A 26,549-nucleotide genomic window follows, 5' to 3' on the forward strand; every position below is an offset into this window, starting at 1 on the left:
AGATGTGAGCACCGTAAAATTTAATCTATTTCACTTAAAGCAAGTTTAACTACCGCCTTGAGTGAATTCCTTCAAAAAATCGGTACATAAATCCAAATAAATAAATAAATAGGACTGATATTTGGATTTTCTCCCTTTACTCTCCTAATTGTGATCATTCATCTAATATCCTGTTTAAAACTAGTGCTAGTTTAGAACAAATTCCTCATATTTAAAGATGTTGCTAAGAATAGATACTGCTGACCTATTAAAATGACTGGGTTTCATGAGCAAACCCATTTGTTCTATACATTCATCCATGGCTAGGCACCATTTTTATCAGACAGCAGTGTATAGTTGCCAGAAACAGCTACACTATAGTCTCGATTATCCGGTCTTCTGTAATCCAGACATCCGCCATATCCAACAGGCCCTCCGGTGACGTCAACGTTCAGATTGCCTGCCGCTCCAATTGTATTTAAAATTATGGTGTCCTGGAAACCTATTTTTGGGGTCATTTGCACAGGTGGAATCTGTTTGGGGATATTTGCCTCGCATCCCCCCCCCACCCTAAACCCCTCTGCTCCCTTTCCATGTTCCGCTCTTCTCCATTCTACAGAGAAAGCCTGACAGCACACACATGCCGGCAGCTGAGATAGCGAGAGGAAGGTTTCAGGACAGCACTAAGCAGTGCTCCCCCAAACTCACTGCTCACCTCTTTCGTTCATCAGATGGGAGCTTCGCAGCCCGTCACTATTTTGTTATCTCTGGCAGACTTCTTCATCCTTCTGGCCAAGCAACACAGTCTACCAGGAGGAGGAAGAGGTGGGAAGGGGAGAACCAGCACTGAACCCGGCATGAGATGCGCTTGCATACACACTGTGAGAGTGGGACAGCAGGGAGCACGTGACATCAGGTGAGGGGTGCAGTGTGTCGCTTTGGTTGAGTGTGCCGGGTGCCCTGCACCATGATTTGTTCATGTGCTCTGCACTTGGTGTCTCAGTAGCGGTCTAAAGCACACATTCCTAAAGGAGAAGACGTAAAAGTTGAGAAGATAATGAGTGAAGCAGCAGTTTCACCACATATGGTCAGTGCTAGTGCTTTTTGGGAAGCACAAAAATGATCATAAGCAGTTTTAGAATAATCCTAAATGGGACAGAGCAGGGAAATTGAGGTCTGGCTACGTGCATTGGGATTTGGCTATGTGTATTTTTCAAGGGGTTACATTGTTTTCTGTATTATCCAACATTTCAATTATCCCACAGTGGGTTGGTCCCGTTTAAGTCAGATAATCGAGACTCTACTGTACTGAAAACCATGAGACATGTATGTCAGAAGTTTAAAGAGCATCTCCTCTATCTATAAACGCTATTTCGTGGTTTATTCAAAGGCAAAATCACCACTGAGACCATCTCTGTATTCTGGTACCTAAAAGTATGCCTTTCCCTAAATTGGCATGTCATACATACATGAAATAATTGATATCTGTCCAGACCACCAAATATTATTACAACTGCATATACAAAAACAGTTAACTGCATTAGCGCATAGGATTTCGTTTAATAACAGGACCTCAAGGGAGCACATCATCCTATAATGTCAATCCACAAAGAATGGTAGAAAATGTTTTTTATGGGACGATAGCAGACACCTAACACAGACTTCCATCAAAATTTATAGAAGGAACCAAAACACTGACAGAATTCAAGCGTGCAGAGACAGACACAAATGGACCTTAGTGGCAGACCAAAAGAAAGAAAAGACCAAGGATCATGTAGGACTTGTGGTAGCATAGCAAACAAATTTAAGGAGGCAGACCTAATGAATCAAGTTATCCCTAACTATGGGCATCTATATTATTCTAGCTACAGTTCATATGAGGTGAGAGTAGAGGAAGACAGAAATCATAAATCATTGTGCAATCGTGATATGTTATAAGTAAGATTCATACTGGGTTCTCAAGCAAGACAAGGTCTATGGCATTGTTTCCAAACCCAGTCTGAGAGGTGCATCTAATCTGTCTCATTTTAAAGATATCAACAATAAATATACTTGAGGTACATTTGCATGCTTTGGTGACCCATCATATGCAGATACAGCTCATGTATATTTATTGAGGAATCCTGAAGACAAATGGCCACAAATGCAAGCAACCCACGTCAAAGGGCACACACTTGATCTCATCTCACACAAACTCTTAACAGACCAGAACCTAACAATAACAAATACAAAATGGACAGAGAGATACCCTGGACCGACCACTACAAACTAAACTTATCCCTACATTGGAGGAAGAAGGGTATACAACGAATACCAGCACACACATCCTACAGCACAAGAGGTCAAGTAGACACGAAAACATTCTGGCAACTAATATACAATAACGAATGGGCAACATAAACAGACTCCATATACTACCTCATAGAATGGGACAAAGATGCAAAAGCATACTAGATGAAATTGCGCCCTTACGAAAAAGAACCCCACGTAAGCATAACTCGACACCATGGTTCAACGATGAACTGAAAAAGTTAAAAACACAAACCAGGAAACTCGAATGAGCATGGAATAAAACAAAAGATGAACATACACTCAACACATGGAATCAAATACAAAGAAAATACAAATACGCAATAAAACAGGCCAAAAGATCATACTATAAAACCAAAACAGGGACAGATTACAAAGACATGAAGAAATTATACCAACTCATGAACAAACTCCTAGACACCAACTTCGTCACTACCACCAATACAGACATCCCATCTGCAGATAAACTTGCGAAGTACTTCAATGAAAAAATTGTAAACCTACGCAACACGCTAGCTCAGAACAACACCGACATTGAAAACTTCCTTAATGAATCGGACCCAACCATTGGAGAATATCCAGCAGATCGGACCTGGTTAAACTTCGCCCTCCTTACCGTCGAAACAGTTACCCAGGCGATTAGTAGGTTTTCCAACACTCACTGTAAACTAGATACCTGTCCCAGCTACCTAATGAAATCCGCTCCTGACCGCTTCATAGCAGACCTCATATCCCACCTAAATTACATGCTTCAGCAAAGCCTCTTCCCTAAGGAAAATGGCAATATCCTACTCACCCCAATACCAAAAGATACCAAGAAAAAAACAAATGAAATCACTAACTACCGTCCAGTAGCATCTATCTCGTTGGTGGTCAAAGCATGGTAACCAAAGAACTTACAGATTACATAAACAAATTCTCAATATTACATGAATCACAGTCAGGCTTTCACCCCCTCCACAGCACGGAAACAGTATTACTCACTCTTCTATCCAAGTTCAAGCAGGAAATAGCAACAGACAAAAACATCCTTCTCCAATTCGACATGTCTAGTGCATTTGACATGGTAAACCATAATATATTAATAAGATTACTAGATAAATTCGGGATTGGTGGAAACATACTTAACTGGATCAAGGACTTCCTAACCACAAGAACATATCAAATAAAATCAAATTCAAACATATCATCACCATGGAAAGCAGACTGTGGAGTACCGCAAGGATCGCCGCTATCACCGATCCTATTCAACTTAATGATTACCCCACTTGCCAAGTCCTTATCCAACCATGGCCTTAACCCTTTCATATAAGCAGACGATGTCACAATATACATTCCTTACAAAACCAAGCTGACAGAAATCACCAACGAAATCAAGCTCGTCCTGAACATCATGGATTCATGGGCAAATGCATTTCAACTAAAACTCTATAAAGAAAAAACTCATTGTCTCATCCTCTCATCCCAACACAGCGCGGACATTCCCACAAGTATCAACACCCCAGAGCTAGAGAGCCAAGTGGCATCCACAACAAAGAAAATGTTCCACTCAATGTGGAACCTCAAACGCATGAAGCAATTCTTCCCAAGGGAAACATTTCGCAACCTGATACAATCAATGGTACTAAGCCACTTAGGTTACTGCAATGGAATTTATGCGGGATGTAAAGAACAAACCTTAAAGAAACTTCAGACCGCTGAAAACACAGCAGCTAGGCTTATATTTGGTAAAACGCGATTTGTAAGTGCAAAACCTCTCCGCGAAAAACTACACTGGCTCCCAATCAATGAACGCATCGCCTTCAAAATCTGCACCCTGGTTCACAAAATCATCTACGGAGAAGCCCCAAGTTACATGACAGACTTGATCGACTTACCAATTAGAAATACATCCAAATCAACACGATCTTATCTAAATCTGCACTACCCAAGCTGCAAAGGACTTAAATACAAAACAACTTACGCATTTAGTTTTTCTTACATAAGCACACAACTGTGGAACGCATTACCAAAATCCTTGAAAATGACGTATGACCACCTAAACTTCCGGAAATCACTAAAAACTAACCTGTTTAAAAAGGCATACCCTACCAATCCAACTTAAATGCCTGATCTCTACAACACAAGGATTCAAGCTGCCATTTAATACTTTCCATTCTAAAACGGAGTTCAGTCTGTAATCCAAAAATCCATCGCTATTCTTTCTGCTGCAACCGGCGGCGAATGTTCCCACTATGATCACCTGCAATCAGCTGTTCTAATACCACACAGCAGAAAGAAGAAAAAGCATGTTTAAATTCAATGCTATGAGGTACTACAGGTTCCAGTTTCTTTTGTGCAGACCTACAATGTCTATGTTCTATCAAACGTGTTTTCAGAGATCTAGAAGTTTGACCTATATAATAAAGATTGCAGGGACAAATAAGTAAATAAATTACATTAGTAGATTCACAAGATGTATATGATCTCAATTAGATAATTTTTCGAGAGTTGATATCAGTAAACTGAGAGACTTCCAACATCAAACAATGCCCACATTTACTGTGAGAACCCATACCCTTCCTCCCTGGTTGAGCATCCTTCCATACTTCAATTGGACATAACTGATCATTCAAATTAGAGTTACATTCATCAGAAAACAAAATTTTTAAGCTCTGTAAACAAGGATGTACAGATAAAAGGCCTAGATGACACTTCACTAAGCAGACCAAATTAGGAGTATGAATATTGTATTTCGTTACAATAGTTAATATGTTCATACCAGAATTCTTAGTTCTATCCAGTAGCAAATAATCCCTGGAATTAAATAATGCCCTTATAGCAGCTCTTGCAACTGACCGGACAGGATAGATTCTCAAACATAATTTTTCATGCAGCCCAGACGCTTTAAAGTCCTGTGTAGAAGAACAAATCCGTCGGTATCACAGGAACTGAGAAAAAGGAATATTGGAACAAGAATGAATAGGGTGCATGCTGGTAAAGTGAAGGAAAGTATTACGATCTGTCGGCTTAACATATACCATAGTATTCAATTGTCTTTGATTCAAAAATACTTCCATGTCCAAAAACATTACCTTTTCATTATGCAAATGAGCTTCAAAGGTGATTGTGGAGTGACAATGATTTATTTTATCAACAAAAGCCATTAATCCCTCCTCAGTACCTTTCCAAATTACAAAAATATTGTTGATGAAATGCCACCAACAATGAACATATTGAATAATGGAGAGTAGACCAACTGATCTTCATCTTCAAACCAAGCTATGAAAAGTTTCCCTATAGAGGAAGTGACCATAAAATAAAAAATAATTATGAGACATGGCTAATTGCACTAAAGATACTAAAAATCCCATGGGTACTGCATGAGGTCGAGGCTAAATTAGCCCTCGGTATTCAATGCTAAGCCATATTTGGGCACTGGCACTGAATATTGGGGAATAATTTCAGGCAAGCTGGCTGCCCAGAGCTTATGTAGGCCTGGCTAATATTCAACTGGAGCTGGCATAAAGACAGTTACGCAGGCCCCAGCTGAATATCAGGCCAGTGCCAGCAATTTTTTTAAAAATCAGATCCCCTAGCACCCTCTTGCCCCCCCCCCCCAACAAAGTCCTCTCCTTCCCTGCCCCTCCCCCAGCCTGCAGCAAGAAACTAGTCCCCCTCCCCTCTAGAACTCCCCCACACCCCAACCCCCCCCCCTCCAGCTGTCCAGGTACGCTCCCAAGGCCTACCTGTATCATTGGTCATTCAGCAGTGGTCATTGGGGGCAGGAACGCAGCCCCCTTGAAATTGCTCCTTGCAGTGCCCTTCCAAAATGGCTGCAGCTACCTTTCAAGGCAGTCATTTTGGAAGGGCACTGCATGGGGCAGGAGTGAAGGGTTGCACTCCCGCCCCCAACAACCAGCGCTGGACCACCAGGGTTAGGACAGGAGGGGGAGTAGATTCTTGCTGGGGGGGGGGGGGAAGAGGCAGGGAAGGCGGGGACTTTGTCTGGGAGGGGGGAAGGAGAGGGGCTGCAGAGTGATGCGGGTTCCAGCACCTGCATAACTGTGAGATCCACCCTACTACCACCCTTGTATTGCCCCTGACCTGTCCACGTTTTTGGTCAGCAGTCAGATACGATATTCAGTGGCACTGCCCGGTCTAATGCTGCTGAATATCAGCAGTTGGGCAACTCAGAGCAGTTTAAGCAGGCTGCAGCCTCTCCAACCCACTTAAATCGATCTGAATAACGGGCTCAATGTGGATGCCTGGGATATAAATGTATTAAGTACACTAAATAAATAAATAAATAAAAATAATTGTCGTGATGGGAATTAGTAAGGATATGCATTCATTAGTGTGTATTTAATTTGTTAATGCGCCTTAACAAATGTAGGGCCTCTTTTATCAAGCTGTACTAGTGGTTCCCGCGCAGCAACGCAGGGAGCCCATTCAGAGTGAATGGGCTTTGTCAGTATTACCGCACCAGGAGCCGCTAGCATGGCTTGATAAAAGAGGCCCTTAGTGCATGCTAAATCCATTTAATGTGCCTTGAGTTAATTTGTGTACTTTTTAAAAGATGTATCACATGTTTTTAAACATTTTTTATTAACCTGAATGTGAGAAATGAATTGCAAAAATTTCCGAGAAGTTGGAGAGTGACCCAAATATGAACTAAAAACTTTTTTCACTCTCATCCCTATCAGTCACTGCATTTGACTGTAATTGAGGCAGATTTTGATCACTGTAAATGTTTGCTTAACTTGATCTGCTTTTCACATTGATCACGCACATCCACCTGCTAAACGTGCCTGCTAAAATTCTGAAACCATGGGGCACCATTCCAATGTGTTGTTCTCCTTTATTTTTCTAGTGCTCTGTAACCTGTGGCGAAGGGACAGAGGTGAGACAAATCCTATGCCGTGCTGGTGACCAGTGTGATGGAGAGAAACCTGAATCTACGAGAGTTTGTAAGCTTCCTCCCTGCAGTGGTATGTAATCAAAACATTGATTATTTTTTTTAAAAAATCCAAAAATGTCTTTCTCTTTTAATTTTTTCCTTATCTGTTCTTTCCTGTGTCTATTTGCAGCAGGTATTATGATCAAAATAGAAAGATAAATTAGGTCATGGTTCAATGGATGTGACTTTACATAGTAACATTGTACATAAGAATGTAAGAATTAGCCATATTGGGTTAGACCAATGGTCCATCTAGCCCAGTATCCTGTTTCGAACAGTGACCAGTAAAACCTATCAGAAATCCAAATAGTAGTAAGATTCTTTGCTACTAATCCCAGGGCAAGCAGTGGTTCCCATCCTATCTCATTAGCAGACTATGGACTTTTCCAGGAACTTGTGCAAACCTTTTTTAAACCCTGATACGCTAACCACTGTATGTATTGCAGATAAAGACATGAATAGTCCATCCAGTCAGCACAAGAGTCACATTGTGAAGTGTCTACTGAAAAATTAACAGTTTGCAGAGAAAATCCTAAAATGAATAAAGCACACAGGGACTTATTAACGATAGCTGTTTGTCTATAGACAAAGAACAAGATAGGATCTTTTGAATAACGCCCATAGGGATGGATTTACAGAAGGAGAGAATGATCTATGCATTATAGGGTAGAGTTCTAAAGCTATGAAAGCTTTTGTCACTCTTTTGAAATAACAGTGTTAGTCTGTGATCTGTGCATTTCAATTTTATTGCCAACTTGTTTGTAAAATATACTTCATAAGTCTCTTGACAAATTTGTACCATATCCTATCCAGAGTATGGAAGTTAACAAATATTAATGCAAATAGTTAGAAGTTTGAAGCATGTGCCTGTCAAATGATCACTTGTATCTGTTGTTCCAGTTCTGGGCCCTGAGCAATCATTTTTTCTATTTCCTATTCAAGCAGCAATGGGATTGAGAGCAGTGCTGCCTGCTGCAGTGCTCTGTATACAAGGAAGTAGGGAGAGCTGGCTGAACTACTGGAAACCTGACATTTGGAAATTATATTTAGGTTCTGAAGAGGGTGTAAGCTAAATGAAAGCAACCTTGTGTGTAGTGGGCAGAAAACTAATTGCCATATTAATTGTAACATTGTAAATATTAATTGCAAATTAATGTTTACAATCAGAAACATCAATAAATGAATTTCTTCTCCTCATGTTTTAAGCAAAGAATTTTACCATTGAGCTACAGGAGGATTTCCCCTAGCAGTGATAATCATGATCCTCCCTGTTTTTCCATGGTTGTTTATTTAACGCCATTTTCATTTCACTTCCTCATATAAGCATGTCAGAAAACTCAGTTAACACAAACCAAGCATTGAAGACCATGGAGATTTCAAGGCCAATTTGGATAAATATGTATTAATGGGCACTTGGATTCATTCCGATTAGCATGCTGAGTTTAAGAGCAGGATTCTGATAGTAGTCCTGCTATTACTGTCTCTTTTCTAGAACATGGACGGAATCCTGACTGCATCAGGTCTAATAGATGGTATTGATATAAGAAATCTTGGACTTGTTTATTAACTGCTGCTCCCATTATTTTGGTTAGTGTAGGAATATTAACTACTGGTCAGTAGTTGTTTGGGATTGGTATGTCAAGGGTTTCTCCCTTTAGAAGTGGGGAAAGTACAATGCATCCAATCTCTCTTGGAAGCGTTTCCTGAAGTCGGCATGGATTTAATTATATTTTTGATGTGTTCTGTTATTGAGGATGGGCAAGCTTGAGTAGATCAGCCTTATAGGGGTCTAGCATGCAGGATTCCTTAAAGAATTTGGACGGGATGGTATTGAATTCATAGTGCTCTAGTGCCTTAAACGAGGCCCAGTGATGGTCAGCTTGGATGCTGTTTTCAAAACATTCCTCAGACCATGATGGGATAGATTTCAGCAGTTTCTCCACTTTTGACTGAAAGTAGTCTGCTATTTCATCTCAGAAGAGCTTTGTTTCTTCAACCGCCTGTAGGGTCTTAATCAAGGATTTGACTAAGTGAAAGAGAACACGAGAGGAGTTGCTACTATTTTAAAATTATTTTGGAAGTAGTATTTTTGTTTCTCAGTTTGTATGATATTCTTGTACTTTCTGATTTGTGCTCTCCAGAGTTCCCTATCTTATATCGCAGATACTACAGGTTAGTCACTCCCATGGGAAATTAAGATGCAGTAAAAGCCAAACTTTTATCACACCTTAATAGTTACCCCCTTGAATCCATATCATATACAATTTAAGATTCTTACTTTAACTGACAAAATTTTACACTTTGGTAACTCTTCTTATCTTTCTGCCCTTATTTCTTTCTATGTCCTTCCAGGGTTCTCCGTTTAGCCCTGTCCTCCCAGTTGACTCATTCTCCACTACACTGTTCTCGATTAGAATCAACTCGTCACTCAGCCTTCTTCTGCATTGCTCTTACTCTCTGGAATACCCTCCCAGTTGACCTTCACTCCAACAATTTTACCCTCGCTTCTGATCCCTTCTTAAAATCTACCTGTTTACTCAGGCTTTCCCTTTCCTTTCCCAATCCCTCACCTGATCCAGCTGCGGTGCCTACCCTGGAGCACTTTAATTGTAGCTGATATTCATTCTGGTCTATCCTTTTAATATGTTATGGTGTTCCTTTCATTTTATGATTCTTTTTATTGTACAATGCTCTGCATGCTTTCTGAAGGGTGGTATATCAAGCTCTAATAAACTAAACTAAATTTTTTGGCTCTGTTAAAGTATCAGAGACTTACCATGAGAAATGACAATCACATTCCAAAATACAGTCTATGGGGTATTAGATTATATTCATGAAGATCACTGAGTTGCATTTTCATATAAATAAATTTGAGTCAGAGTTCTGCTTTCTTTTAACAAACTTTCATAAAATCATAGATAAAAGGATAGTAAATTATTCTGCCCAGAAGCTCTGGTATTTATAAGTCACCATAAGTGTGCAATGTAATTATACAGAATTCCAAAGTTATTTTATAATGTTTTATAAAGACTGAGGTAGAAGGAGATAATTAGCTTCCACACAATTTCTCTTCAGGATGGTTTTGAACTGATGTACCTTGGAATTATTTTTACAGTCATATCAGAACTGGAATAGTATAATAAATGAGAATCAAATTTAAAACAACTAAATTTAAAATTCAAACCAAAGCAAGTATTTTTGAAAGCAGAGACCAGCTAAATTTTAATTGAAGTGTTTACTTTTTCAGCAGTGCATCAACATGTGGAAAAATATGCTACTGTATTAGCTAGCAGAGCAGCACAGATTGGTAGCATTCCTTCAAGGAGACACTGGAGACCGTTTTGGAACAGTTACGTATAGAAATTAGCATTTATAATGTAGTGATTGTCATAAAAATGCTAGTTATACATTTCTAAGAGGGGCATTTTCGATATGACGTGTGAGTCCAAACTTGGAATGTTTTGCTAAAAACATCTAAAATTCAAGTTGGGAATATAGCCATTATCAAAACAGAAAAACATCTATCTTTTTCTTACGAAAATCGCTATTTGCTAGATGTTTTTGTGCTCTGTGCGTTTATCTTTTTGGTTCATTTTCGATGTCCAAGTGAAAAATGCACGAAATCAAGCCATTGGGACGTAAGAGGAGTCAGCATTCTTAGTAGACTGCCACAGGAGAGCAATGGGGCACCCTAGGGGGCACTGCAGTGGACTTCAAATAAATGCTCCCAGCTACACATATTACCATTGCTCCGTTATACAAATATATTCCAGTCCATACTTATTAACAAGAAGCACATCAGGTTTACCCTTCAATCAATTCCAATGCAAAGGCCTCTCCCTGGCCCCTCATTAGACCCAGCATTTTTATGAAATGCCTCATGGTGGCAGCTACCCACCTGCACAAACAAGGGCATCTAATATTTTTGTACATGGATGTATAGCTTCTAGTGGCTCTGTCAGAGTCACAGTCCTTCTGTCTCCTAAAGAAAACAATTGTTTTTCTTCAATCTGTGGGATTTATTATCTGCTTTTAAATGTCTACCCTACATTCATCCATGATCATAGTGTTGGACACCATCCAATCCAAAGCCTTTCTTCCAGAGGACAAGATCTGGTCAGTGATAGCTCACTTTCATAATATAGAGTCAATACCCAAGGTCACAGCCAGATCATACTCCGCTCATTGGACAAATCTCTCTTGTCATCCCCCTTCTCCTCCACCGCTAACTCCAGGCTTCGTCCCTTTTCCCTCGAGGCACCTTATGCCTGGAATAGACTTCCTGAGCCTCTACCTCTAGCTCCATCTCTACCTGTTTTCAAATCTATGCTGAAAACCCACTTTTTCACCACTGCTTTTGGCTCCTAGCTACTACTCAGTTACCTCCCCTTGTTCCTTCTCACACTGTACTTCCCTCGCCCTTAATTGTCTTGTCTGTCTGTATTTTTTAGATTGTAAGCTCTATTGAGCAGGGACTGTCTCTCTCTATGTCAGGTGTTCAGCACTGCGTGCGTCTGGTAGCGCTATACAAATGTTAATAATAATAATAGATGCTGGAGCACATGATAACTATTCATATCATTCCCGTAACCCATTTAAAAATGCAATATCCTCAGTTGGATCTCAAACTTCAATGAGATCAACACTCTCAGCTGTCAGCTGTTGGAAAACATGTTCTATCTCCGCCACATTCTCTGGAAAGGTAGGGCTCTTGATCAGGATGTCATCCACATAGGCCAAAGTTCCTCGTGCTTCCACATCCAAAAGTGCTTTATATAGGAAGATATTGAATTTAGCAGGAGAATTAAGAAAACCAAAGGGCTGTTCCAAGTATACTGTTTCTTCCCAAAAGTAAAAGTCCATTTATATTGGTCAGGAGGATGCACTGGCACTGTCCAAAATCCAAAATCCAGATGCAAAATCTAAACTGGTGAAATACTTAGCTCCTTTGATAGTAGCCAGGTTCTGATCCAAAGGTGCCATAGGCCACCTGGACAAAGGTACCTGCTTGTTTAGCTGATGGTAATCCAATGTGATTCTCCAACTGTTATTCTTTTTCAAAATGGGCCATGGAGGTGAGTTGTATGTGTTGTTGCATTGCCTAATAATGCCTCTGGCCTCCAAAGTGGGGTATAGTATTCAAAAGATACAAAAGCTTGAAAAAAATGTGTTTTTTTATTGCTTTACTTATATTACACAAGTAGTAACTTGTTACATGCAACACAGGGAAATAATACAAATTCAATATGTCCTCACATACAAAGGAAAAAGAAAAAAAAATCTTTTTTGACATCATTTTTGTTTTGTATTTAACCCTTCCTTAGACCACTAACTTGGGGAGTGACAAATTCTCTCTGGGAAATCAAAATAGTATACAATAAACAAGAAAGGCTCAGCCCACCCACCGCTAAATTCTATGCAGCCTATTTAACAGTTGTTAATTCTCCTGATACCCTCTTCAGGTCTATGAAAGCCCTAAGCTGGTCCGGTACAAAAGAAACATATTTAATTCCCAAATATTTCACTATGCATTTACAAGATTAAGCTAAAAAGAAAGTAGCCCCCATCGATTTTGTTTCTTTTCTCATATCTAAGGAACTTTTCTGTTTATCTTGGGTAGATCTAGTGACATCTGGGAATATCCATAATTTTTGACCACAAACGTTTTGGTTAACATTCTTAAAATATAACTTCAGAATGGCATTAAAGTCTTGTTCAAATACGAATGATACCAATAATGTGGCCTTTTTTTTTTTTTTTTACTTCTGTTAATGAGTCCTCCAAAATCAAAGAAATATTTCTTAAATCATCCAATTTCTCCTCTTCCTGAACCTGTTCCATTTCTTCATAAGAACCTGCTTGTCTCTTCTTCTCTGAAAGAAAGAATATCTTATTTATAGGAGGAATATTTTGAGCTGGAATTTTCAAATTTTCAGTAAGGGATTTTTTAAATAGTTCTAAAGGAAGGATTCCAACAGGCCTTGGGAAATTTAATATCCTCATATTTAGACGTCTGTTATAGTTTTCGATTTGTTCTATTTTTTGACATATAAGCAAATTGTCTTTTATAACTGCTGAAACATTGTCCTTAATAGTAACAACATCGGTTTGATATTTTTGTACCTGATCATTGAAGTCCTGCTTTAATTTATCCATCGATTTGGAAAGCTGCTCCACCATTGAAACTAGTATTGTTGTTTCCTGGGTGATTTTGTAACAGACGAGTTTAGTCTCTCAATTGCCTGCCAGAGGGCATCAAGAGTTACCACCACAGGAGGGTTCAATACACCCTTATCCAAGATCTCAGCTACCACAGCTGGTCACTCTGATGAGGAGCCATTACCACAGGGACCAGTTCCAGCACCTTCTGTATTCTTGGGACCTGTCATCTCCACCCACGACTCAGTGGGACATGGTGGTATCTCGGCTTCCGGGGGGATAATATTGTTTCATGGTCCAGGGGTGTTGAGGATCCTCTCTCGGCACACACAGCAGAGCTTCCCCTGGTTGTTATCTGTGGGCACCAGAGTGCGAAGCTGTCGAAGGTTTGCTGCTTCAGGGAGGACGTAAGGGCTGGTAATGGTAAGGTCCTTACAGTCCCCTTTCTTTTGGTATGGGGCATAGCGGCAGAGGTAATGAATTCAGGGATCTTCAGCACACCGTCCTAAACAGCCTCACTCCTCCCAGCGTGTCGGCGCCATCTTGGTGACGCCCCCAGTCCCTAAATGTTTTTAATTTTTGAAAATCTTTTGCATCTTTTGAATACTACAACCCACAAAGTAATATGAAGACTTATGCACAAAAAAAATAAAAACAACAACAAAACAAACAAAACAAAGCTAGGACCAGTGATGATTTAGGAGGACACTACTTGATGGATAAAGAAGTCATTTCCACCAAGGTTCTCCACTGAGGTCCCCCCAAAATTTATTTTGTGATAAAAGTATTTATAGATAAGTTTGATACTTTATATGCTATCCTATTATCTATATCAAGCTTAAGCTGAAGTTTGCTTTTGAAAACTGGCCTTTAGAAGTAGTTAGTACTGTAGACGTGTCATTTTAGACATCCTGAGCAGGAAATGTGGGGACCATTTTGAGACTACCATTTTTTTTAAACACTGTAATTGTGGTAACTGTACATTTTGTGTTATGATGATTCAGACAGTGTTTTAAAGGATGGAAATTGACACATTTTTCAAATTCTATTACCTCCAGTGTTGTCTATGTGGTTATCTGTCCAAGCGATCTATTGTACGTAGGAAAAACCCCATCTACATTAAGACAAAGATTAGCTGAGCATAATAGCTGTCTAAAATGTGATCATTTGGAAGTTCCTATAATTGAACACTGTACAATTTTAGGACATACAAGCTATGTGTATTACAAGCTGTGTCCCTGTCATAGAGAGGAGGTGACTTGAATAGAAGACTTTTGCAGGCTGAACAGATATTGATTTTTAAAATTAACCGTATTGCTCCTAATGGTATGAATCAAGAGATTGATTATACAGTTTTCTTGTGAATGATTTTTCCTTTTTTTTCTATGTGTGATTATACAGTTTTCCTGTGAATGTATTTTCCTTTTTTTTCTATGTGGCTTTTGACGTAGTCTGAGGGGATTCTCCTTTTTTTTTTTTTACATAAGTATATATGTGTGTGGAGATATTTACACCCTTGTTCACTCAATGATATATACATAGTTTGGTTGGAACTGTGTATTTCTGTATAAGACTGTGCACATTCCAACAATCTTTTATATTAATAGTGATTAGTAGGAGTTATATCTCCCAGATCAGGTTTCACTCAGCAACTTAACAAAAAGTACCCCTTATTTTTTTTAAAAGAGGGACCTTTTATTAAAATGAGGTTTTTAAAACCTATTTTTAATGGTTTTAACGATTTTTAGTTTTTACCCTTGGTGATGTCATTATGATATTTTTTAGCACTGAAATCACGATTTAAATGCAGGGATTCATTGTACACTATCCCCCAAATTCTATATATCACACCTTAATTTCTGCATGGAAATTAACCATATTCTATAACAATGTGCGTAACTCAATTGTTTAACTAATCAGCACTGTCAATTGGATGTTAACAAGCAATTATCAGCACTAATTGGCATTAATTATGATTTACGCACACAATTCACTAAGTGTATTCTGTAACATGGTGCACATAAATTCCACGTCACACAGTTGAAAAGGGAGCGTGGTTATGGGTGTGGAATGTTTGGCAATTAAAATGTAATTAAAATCTATGCGCATTATTATAGAATACACCTGTTCTGCGCCTAATATAGGCGTCGGGATTTCTGCCAGTTTAAAACATGGCCTAAATGGATACAACTAAATTGGTTGCATGGAGAGGCGCTTGACTTATTTTATATACCATGTGGAAATTTAAACCTATTCTATAAAATTTAGGTGTGTTTTAGAGAATACATCTATCGTATTTTTTTACCATGTGGATTTTTCAGGCACTACATATAGAATCTAGCACTTAATGCTTCGTGCATTATACCATAGTGCCAAACATTTGGCGATCTTTATTGAATTGTTCTTTAAATGTCCTTAGCAAAATTCAGCCTCCAAAACTGAACAGCATTCTCTAATTGGGGCATCAACAACCTGTACAGAGGTGTTACTATCTCCTTTCTTCTGCTGGTTATGCTTCTCTCTGTACAGCCTGGGATCCTTCTTGCTTTGGCTACTGCCTTGTCATATTGTTTTGTCACCTTGAGATTCTCAAACACTGTCATCCCAAGGTCCCTCTCCTGATCCATGCTTATCAGCCTCCCACCCCCTATCATATATATCTTCTGTGGATTTCTATACCCCGAGTGCATCACTCTACAATTCTTTGCATTAAATTTTATTTGCCAAACATTAGACTATTCATCTAATATTTGTAGATCTCTTCCCTTGTTGTTCACTCCCTCTGGAGTGTCCCTTCTGTTGCAAATCTTTCGGTCATCTGCAAAAAGGCTGTATTGGAATGCTTTGATGTTTCACTTATATATACTGTTATTTATCAACGGTTGCTTATTTCTGATCTGAAGAAGAAGGGTTACCTTCAAAAGGTAATCTAAAAATGTATTACATTAGTCCAATAAGAAAGGTATCATCTTAGTTTCTTTTCCCTGTTTTATTTTATTTCTATTTATTACCCATAAAAAGTAACTATTTCCATTCTAGCAAAGTGCTCTTTTAAGAAATTTAAACCCCTGTTTACTAAACCATGTTAGTGGCTGCTGCACGGCAGTGCCGACACAGCCCATTCAAAGTGAATGGGCTGTGTCGGCATTAACACACGGGAGCTGCTAGTGCGTGTCTTCGTAAACGGGGGGGGGGGGGGGGGGGGGTAAAGTTTTATTAAAATCTTGTATTTCTTTAGCATTTGGATTACAGGATCAGTGATTAGTTCTCAGCCTCTGACTTTTCAGTGTTCCTGATTGTCTTTCTTAGGCTACATTGATGCTTGGATTATTGAGTATGTATAGTTTTTCCTGTATGTTATTGGAGTTTTAAGCTTTCTTCCTTATTTTTTAATATTGTAAACTGCTTTGATTTGTTTAAGCTTAGCAGTATAGCAAATGCTTAATTAACCAATAAACCTACTTTTCCTATGTTGCTGATACCCACAAGACATTGGCTCCTCTCTAGTAATCTAAAATCTTATCTAGTTAGCAGGTGAGGTTGACAAATGGTGCATTCGGCACTGCAAACTTATTCACGCTCCTCTTACCACCAAGGAAGACCCAGCAGCCATTTCTTTTGAATGAATTTGGAATTTATTAAGGCCGCAGCCAAGCAATTTAACATTCAATCTCATAAATAGCATTTGCAAACCGTATAGCTTCCGATAACATCACAACTCATTGCAAACCCCTGGGTACACAGCTTTTCATTCCCCCCGCGCTTTAATACATGTCCGGTTGTGCCGTCTAAGCACACCCCCCTCCTCTACGGGCAGTAGATTATAGGGCCCGCTGATTATGGTGCCTCCCGTTTAAGGAAGCAACCCGCATAAGCTTTTGGCCTCCCGGTTGTTCAAGCCAGGAGACAATGTATTGAAAGTACATGAACTTCAACCTGCCCACCTGCAGGCGTAACAGTTCAACTTGATCTTGAACTTAACATTTCATCCATTATTCCCCAACCACGAAGCACTCTTATGTGTTGCCCTGCTGTGTACCCTCCATAGTCTTACATAATCTCCGTCCCTTACCGCATAGCTGCGACAATCGTGCCCTAAACCTTGGGTGGGTGGGCCGGGATCAGCTCCTCTGCCTTGCCGCTGGCCACTTGAAAAGACCCTCCTTACCTGTTGAGCTGCCCTTTATGACTTCCTTCCTCCCTCCGCCCCTGCCTTTCTTTAACCCTTTCTTTACTGCTACTCCTTTTGCTGCCTACAGCCCAGTTGTGTTCGGCCTCCCTAATCGGATTGGCCTCTTTCTGTACATTTATATCAGGAGTGTAAGTTGCCAAGTGTTCTTCACATCCACCAGCTACCCAACTGTCTACATTCCTAATTACTAGGAGTAGCCTAATAATTAGAGTGGCCAGCTGAGAATCAGAGTAAAGATTCAGAGATCACAGATTTGAATCCCACAATAGCTGTTGTAATTTTCTTCTGCTCAGTGTGCTGCGGCAGCTAAGAAAGCAAATCGAACGTTAAGTATTAGTAGGAAAGGAATGGAAAACAAAAGTGAGGATGTTATAATGCCTTTGTATCAGTCCATGGTGCGACCACACCTGGAATATTGTGTTCAATTCTGGTCACCACATCTCAAAAAAGATATAGTGGAATTAAAAAAGGTACAGAGAAGGGCGACAAAAATGATAAAGGGGATGGGACGACTTCCCTACGAGGAAAGGCTGAAGCGGCTAGGGCTCTTCAGCTTGGAGAAAAGATGGCTGAGGGGAGACATGATAGAGGTCTATAAAATAATGAGTGGAATGGAATGGGTAGACGTGAATCGTTTACTCTTTCCAAAAATACTAGGACTAGGGGGCATGCGATGAAGCTACAAAGTAGTAAATTTAATATGAATCTGAGAAAATATTTCTTCACTCAATGTGTAGTTAAACTCTGGAATTCATTGCCGGAGAATGTGGTAAAGGCGGTTAGCTTAGCGGGGTTTTAAAAAGGTCTGGATGACTTCCTAAAGGAAAAGTCCATGGACCATTATTAAATTGATTTGGGGAAAATCTACTGCTTATTTCTGGGATAAGCAGCATAAAATGTATTGAACTTTTTCAGGACCTTGCCAGGTATTTGTGACGTGGATTGGCTACTATTGGAGACAGGATGCTGGGCTTGATAGACCTTTGGTCTGTCCCAGTGTGGCAGTACTTATGTACTACAAATATCATAGATTGTTATTTTATAGGGGCAGTGCTCTCTCACTTTATCACAGCATGACATGTTGACATTTTTGCACATTTTTCTGTGCAAAGCTTCCTTGAGAGAAAAATAAATTGCTAATTTTGGCTGTGGTAATGAACTTTCATACATAGGGGTCTGTTTATGAAGCAGCACTAGTGGCTTGTCCATGAGCTAGTGCTGACATGGCCCGTTCAAAGTGATTGGGCCGTGTTGGCACTAGCACATGGACAGCCACTAGCATTGATTGGTAAATCGATAATCTGCAATGAGCTATTTAAATTAATTATTCTAGTAGCGAGCTATTGTAATGCAAAACCATACAAAAAGCCAGTGAATTTTGCAGATTCTGGCACTTGATAAAGCTTTGCTTGCCAATTTTTGCAAAGAAGATGAAACCTCAGTGGGGTATAGTTATCTATTTTCAGATGGTTCTATGCCAATTTTCTTGCAAAGATGTGTAATGGAGCTTATTTGCTTCCATATCAAACACTTGCAAAAATGGGACACTGACCTATGGGATATCCTGTTTGTTATTATATTGGAACAGTAAAAAAATGTGGGTGTGGAATTATATATATATAATCTATCGAAAGGATCAAAACACATGAAGTCCACACACACTGTTAGCAATGCATCAATACATTCTCTTCTGTACTCTTATCACCCGCAATTTTAACACATTTAAACCTTAATTTACAGGTAAAAAACAGAAAATATTATACCCGAACGATCTCTTGCTATTGCTCTGTTGCCCTATCAGCATCCGTTGTTCTTCTATTGTTCAGTTGTTCTTTTCCATTGTTTTATTCTGCTTAACGATACTTGGACTTTGTTTTAACTTAACTCCTCACAATGTAACCATAATCATGTTGTAACAGATTGTACTTCCATTATTACAATGTATTGTAAGCCACACTGAGCCCGCAAATAGGTGGGAAAATGTGGGATACAAATGCAATATATTCGCTAGATTAGAACAACACTAAAAAAAACCATAGCAAGAAAATGTTACTAATATCCAGATATTTATAAAAGGAATGGAAAAGCCTCAAAGAGCTCAAAATCATACAGATTAAGGGGCCCTTTCACTACGCCTATGCGTGCCCAACACATGCCAAATTTGAGTTACCACTCAGTTACCACGTTTCCCTTGCGGTAATTTCAATTTTGGCTTCGTCCGCTACTCGCGCCTGAAAAATATTTTTTATTTTCTTCCACGACAGCTACGCGCGTCAAGTGGCATTTGACATACATAGACCAATTCTGCCCGGTTACCATGTGAGACCTTACCGCTAGGGCAGTGGCTTGCGGTAAGGTCTCAGACCCAAAATGGACACGCTGCAATTTTCATTTTGCCACATGTCCATTTTCGGCCAAAAAAAAGAGGCATTTTTTGTAGGTGCGCCAGAAAATCATTCAGCGCATGTCCAAAACACATGTCTACACTACCGCAGGCCATTTTCAGCGCACCTTAGTAAAAGGACCCCTATAAGTGCTAACTTGATCAAACGATCTTCTCTTCATCATTGGCAAAAAGTATATCTTTTAATATCTTCATTATCCAAGCTGCACCGGTATCAAATATAAATCTTCATATGCTTCGTCCTTCTCCTTCATTGGCTCACAACTATGGAATGCTTTGCGAAAAGCTATAAAAGCCATCCAAGACCATCTAAATTTCAGGAAATCTCTTAAGACCAACCTATTTAGAAAAGCCTACTCCAAAGACTCAGCCATGATGCTCATGAATCTGATAATCTTGGACACACTTACCCTTCCCATCTCTCTCCCTGTTTTCCCTGATCCCTCTTGTTCCTTCCCTTTTCTCCCCATTCTTTCTTATGTGGGATTTATCTTGTATTAGTTTAATTTATTTATTTATTTGTAGCATTTATACCCCGCTCTTTCTCGCTCGTTAGCAGGTTCAGTGCGGCTTACGATGTATGGGTACAAAGTATCCCAGAGATAACACAATTGTATAGAGAAGGATGAGAGGGAGAGATGTGGGGGAGGAATTTACCGGATTGGTGTCAGCCTTTGTGGTACGATGTAAGCCACATTGAGGCTGATGCTGTTGGGAAAATGTGGGGTATAAATGTGATAATAAATAAATAATAGATCTCTTTTTGTCAGTTTTTTTGTTTTTTTATTTTTATTCTTTAATTGATCAAAAAAGTCTGAGAAAAATCTCTTATATACTGTGCTTAGTTATTTCCAACTTTCAAAATCCATCCATTACTATTGATGCAAAAATAAAGCACTTGTAGAATATGGAATGAAACACAATTCTTTTTTCTTTCTTTCTTTATTTGTTGCCTTTGTATCCCACATTTCCCCACCTATTTGCAGGCTCAATGTGGCTTACATAATACCGTAGAGGCGTTCACCATCTCCAGCAGAGAGAACATGTACAAAGAGTTGTAACGTGTTATAGACACACTGGGATTCATAGAGTGGAAGAGTTATGCAATGTCTGTTTCAGGCTTTGGTTTCGTTGAGTTGCAGGGTTTAGGCATCTAAGTTGGGTCTCTCCTTGTCCCCAGGCCAACGATGGGCAATATAAATGTTTGGAAGGATTTTTGCCAGTGATAAAGAGAAGATCGTTTGATTGAGTTAGCTTTTTAAATCTGTATGATTTTGAGCTCTTTGAGGCTTTTTCCTTCCTTTTATAAATATCTGGATATTAGTAATATTTTCATGCTGTGGATTGTTTAGTGGTGTTCTGTTACTACATTGTCCCATAAATATGCCTGTTTTAAAATTTTGTTTTAAGAAAGCAGAAGAGTTGCTGCCAATCTCCATCTCACTCCTGCAAATAAGTTGACCAGAGACTAAAATTTGAGAAACGTGCTCTAGGAACAGGAAGCAACAGATTATGCAATAACATATTCTTCTTGGTTGTGATGGTGTTTTAATTCTTTTTTCAAGACTAAGGCCTAGAGTTACTAATGTGCTATCGTGCTGGAGTGGTACCAACGGTGGCGGTAGCGACGGCCCTGCCCTGAACCCAGCTCAGTCTCTCGGCGGCCCTGCCCCCCCCCCCCCCCCAATCCACTCCAGCTATCCTTTCCCCTTGTGTGTATGTTATTAATATCACATTACTTTATCACTTTTAATGGAATAATTATCCCCAAAGTATACAAATGTGGCTTATTTTTCCTGTCTGTTTCTCTCAGTGAGCAATTTATATATCTCTCCCAAAATGCTACTCACTGACTCCTTTAGCTCAGTGATGTAACAGTTTACCAGTGGTTACATTTCTCTCACAAGGATTCAGAGCAAAATATGTCAGTAATAAAGCTGTCTTTCTACCTCAGCCAGAGAGAATAGGTCTGCCTTTAAAGTCACTTTACCCAATGATTTCTAAGCCTTACTGGGTAAATGGTCCATTCTGAAGGTGTGGACTATGTCTGATTCCCCTTCCTTTTAGGGTTGGAGAAGTCTATTATATCACACTACGTTGACAGAGAAATTAAAGATTAGTTTCTCTCTTAAGAGGAAGAAACAGTTCTTGTCTATCATGCCTTCCTCCTAATGCCAGACCTAGAGTTTCATTTTAAACATGCTGTAACTCTTTGAAGGTTTGAGCAGCTACATTCCTTGCCTAGAGGTGGTTTCCTTTATTTGTATTTATTTATTTGTGACATTTATATCCCACTTTATATCCCAAACAAGTTTCAGTTCAATGTGGCTTACAATAAACAGTATAGGATACATAACAAAGATTAATGCAGGTTCGCCGAAAAATGGCCTCTGCTGGTGTAGATGCATGTATTGGACGCGCATAGGTCTATTTTTCAGCCCACCTGCAAAAAAGGCCTTGGGGGGGGGGGGGGGGGGGGACGAAAATGGACATGCAGCAAAATGAAAACTGGCACGCATCCATTTGGGGTCTGAGACCTTACCGCCAACCACTGACGGGCGGTAATTGTCAGTGCACGTAAAATGCCGATTACCACCCAGTTAGCGCAGCATTCCAGAAAGTTTTCTGGCGCTCGTAGCGGATGCGCTTAAAAAATGAAAGTGTACGCATCTATGTGGCTTAGTAAAAGGGCCCCATTATTATTATTATTATTTGGGAGGAGGGAGGGTGTTGTTGTACATGTTGAGATGTGTCCTTGCTCTGGAAAGGGCTATAAAAAAACAAGGCCTCTTTCTATTCATTGTTTGTTGGAATGTATCATGCCTCACGTTGTGTTATGCATCTGTGTTTGCAGTATTGACATTTTAGAAATTTTCATTAAACAAATTTAAACATACCCATTGATTTCTTACTTTCCTTCTAGTTCTCCAAACCTCCTTTCCTTAGGGGAGGGTTTAACATGTCTTAGAATACTGATTTTATTTTAATATCATTTCTATGTTGTTTCCAGAAATGATTGCTTTATTCCTTTTTGTTTGGCCATTCTTTTTGTCATGGGAACAGTGACGATCCTAGGTCGGCTGCCACCCGGGGCAGATCGCCGATGCGCACTCCCCCCCCAGCGCAATGACATCCTCCCCCCGGCGCATCAACCATCCCCCCCCCCCCCCCCCCCCCCCCCCCCGGTGCATTCTTGGCTGCTGGGAGCAGCCTCTTGGCTCCGCTGGCTCCCTTCTCCCTCTGCCCTGGAACAGGAAGTAACCTGTTCCGGGGCAGAGGGAGCAGGGAACCAGCGGAGCCAACAGGCACGCGGCTGCTCTCTGCACCCCTCCAGCGGCGTGCACCTGGAGCGGACCGCCCCCACCACCCCGCCCTTGGTACGCCACTGCATGGGAGCAAATTCATTGAGTGTGCACTCTTTTGAAAGAGAGCATACTATGTGCAAACATGCAGTGGTTTGTACATGCGCAACAGGTGCCCTTTTTGCAAATAGTGTGCTGTTTCTCAAAAGAATACACATTTTTTATCAGTGAACAATAAAACGCCAATTTTTGTGTTTTTTTCAGCTCATTCTTCTTTGATATGTCCCATATCATTGCAAATCAATGCCCATCCCTAGTTGTTACTATCCTTGTGAATCTTTGGTATTAATGCCATGCTTTACTTGTTTTGCAGATGAACCATGCTTAGGAGACAAATCAATATTCTGCCAAATGGAAGTCCTTGCCCGATACTGCTCTATTCCTGGTTACAACAAACTTTGCTGTGAATCGTGCGGCAAACACAGTAGCACTCCCCCTCCTCCTTTTCTTACAGAAGCTACTGAAACTGAAGATGGAATTAAATTTGATCCAAGTGGCCTTACCAAAGCTGCAATTATGCCGGCACCTTCCACACCTTCTCATACAGAGGTTGTGGCTGCTAAAAGACATCATTTAGGAAAGATCCATTATGTGGAAAAAGGCATTGACTCCAACGTTCAGTCTCTTCCAGATAATGAACCTAGAGTTGCAAATCTACCCCAGAGGAAGACCCACTCAGCCAAAAACAAGCCAATTAGATTAACAGCGGTATCAAACCAGTCACCCTCCAAAGCTGGAAATTTTCATTCCCGTAACTCCTCGGCCTTGGTAGGCGTTGTTCCTGTAGCAGTGGTCAACGCTAATTCAACAGATGCTCTTTCTTCATCCAAAACCACAAGAAAAAGTGAGAAGAGGCGTCCTTTAAGGTCATCCACTGTGGAAAGATGAAGGCTGGTCTCAGAGGAGTAATGAAAATTTTGTGGTGCATTCTGCTTTTGCAAAGCAGGACTGTCTGTCAATCATCAACTCATGTTCACGTGTAAATAAAAGGAACAAAAAGTGCTGGTTCACTTTCTAGCTGCTTTCACTCACCTTTCATTTTTCATTGTCTGGTTAGCTTGACGTTATTGGAGAAAAACACCAAAGATATTCAAATCATAAGTGAACAAAATGCTAGTGTTTGGGTCATTGTACAGAAAAGTAATGAAAACCAATTTTGCACATCAGCTGGGTTGTTTTTTTTTTTTTTTTTTAGGTGAATCACTTATTAAAAGGACAAGGAAGAGCCAAGTTTACACTTTCACAGAGTATTTTCAAAGTGAAGCAGCAAGGGTCCTGCACTGCTGATTTATCTCTGGAAACAAATCTTGTATAAACGTACATGCAGCTGTTGTGTAAATAGTGTATAGTGCAAAAACCAGTGTTATATATGCATCGTCAAACACTTGTTGGCTTATGCTTTATGTCTGAACATTGTAAGGTGCCTACCATTAAGCACTACCGTATGATTTTCAAGAGCTGATTTTCAAAGCAGCCTTGTGACAAATCATCTCCCCCAACCCCTCTTAGCTAGTGGCATAAAGGATTTTCTCTTATTATCAAATTTGATAACACCTAACACAAACATATATATATAAGTACTGTAAAACAGGTCAGAATCCACTCTCATTGCCTAGTTTAGTTGTAAGTAGGTTTTATTTTCTTTAAATGATGTCAATCAAAGCAGACTATGTACAAGTCTGACAACTGTCCAGAATTTAACATTTTGAAGTAATATTTACCCTATAATTCGTAGTTTAATTGATCAGGTCCAGTACAGTGGGGCCTTCCATAAATGTTCATTTTACTGGATTGATAGGGTTCTCTTAAGCATTTGAGCCATATCTAGAAGAGACCAGAATCGTGTATCCAAGGTAATCTAACAAGCATCATGAACCTTAAATATTAATATGCAGTTGTGTCAAGGCTTGGTACTGATTTCTTTTTTCTCTTTTAAAACATGGATCAAAAGACGAGAGAGGTATTTATTTCACAATGATTCACCTCAGATTTCCACAACCACAAGGCATCTGACTGCAGTAACGTCCTAGTAATGTATAGCAGTAATCATACTATGCACCGTTAAGCCAGTCCTGCGGTACTCTCTCATATGTTGCTGTAAAGTATTTGTATATAGAATTCAGAACTGAATATATTTATTACATGTTGATTTTCTTGATAGTATTTTATTTACTAAATATTTACACTCTTAGCAATGAAAAGTTGTTGTTTTTATTTTTTTTTTTGCCAAAATTAGGCAGAGACATATAATTAGGAACACAAGATATAATTTGCATAGGACAGGAAAGTAAACTAAACTAACAAAAGTACTGTAGATGAATGTCGGACTATATTTTTTAAATTCTGTGACAATGGTTTTTATTACAAGATCCTCGTTTTTCTATTAGTTTACCGAATGTAATGTGCAATTCCTTTTTTTAAACAAAAATTGCTGATTATGTTAGTTTAGTAAAAGAAAACTGTTTACCAAAACAGTGACATTTGTAGCACACAATTACTATAAATTAAATTATGACTCAAGTACATTTTTTTGAAAAAGAAAATGACTTCTGCATTAATAGCTGATCCAAGCCAAGATAAAACTCTGTGTTTGGCAGTATTAAATATAACTAGAATATAGGTAAAATTAACCCCAATAAGTCGACAGTATCTCACTGTGTAGGGATTTGTCCTTTGTTGTTTGTAAACTAACCCACTGATATTTTGACTTGACACCTCTAAAGAATTGTCGCTACTTTTGGGCAAGACTTTTGAAGGTCAAAAAAGAGATTAGTGTTGCTGTGTAGAATGTGTACAGACAATCCCTGAGCCTCAAACAGACAAAGAGGATGTGTTCAATTATGTTTTCCCTGATATTCTCCAGAAGTAACATTTCCATCCCATTTTTTTTCACACACATACATGTACTGTAAATTGTATGGATGTAGATACTCTTTGAACTGTTAACGCTGTGTGATTTCTTCTGTTTTCTTGGCTTTCTTTTGCTTCGTTTTCTACCCTGCCCATTTCTTGTTCTTCCAACATCGACACTACCGATGCTGTTTGTTGTATTGGGGAGCACCTAGCAATTAAAACTCTTAACAAAAGCAACTAAGTCCCGTGCCTTTATCTATTTTCTTCTGCCAGTATGCCAGTCCATAAAACAAAAACTGGCCAGGAACGGCTCATGGCTTTTTAAATGACACTTAGGGGGGTCTTTTACTA

The 26,549-nt window shown here is 39.5% G+C and overlaps 1 protein-coding gene across 1 annotated transcript in view; it reads left to right on the plus strand.

Moving 5' to 3' along the window:
* ADAMTS3 (ADAM metallopeptidase with thrombospondin type 1 motif 3) overlaps positions 1-26,425 on the plus strand; it is a 346,529-nt gene extending 320,104 nt beyond the window's left edge. The window contains exons 21-22 of the mRNA XM_030190629.1: positions 7,142-7,259; positions 23,659-26,425. Of these exons, the coding sequence (XP_030046489.1) occupies positions 7,142-7,259; positions 23,659-24,233 (693 nt within the window). The 3' untranslated portion in view covers positions 24,234-26,425. The remainder of the gene's footprint in view (positions 1-7,141; positions 7,260-23,658) is intronic.
* The last annotated feature ends 124 nt before the right edge of the window (positions 26,426-26,549 follow it).

Source organism: Microcaecilia unicolor, chromosome 2 (genome assembly GCF_901765095.1).
Source record: "Microcaecilia unicolor chromosome 2, aMicUni1.1, whole genome shotgun sequence".
NCBI classification, from domain to species: Eukaryota; Metazoa; Chordata; class Amphibia; order Gymnophiona; family Siphonopidae; genus Microcaecilia; species Microcaecilia unicolor.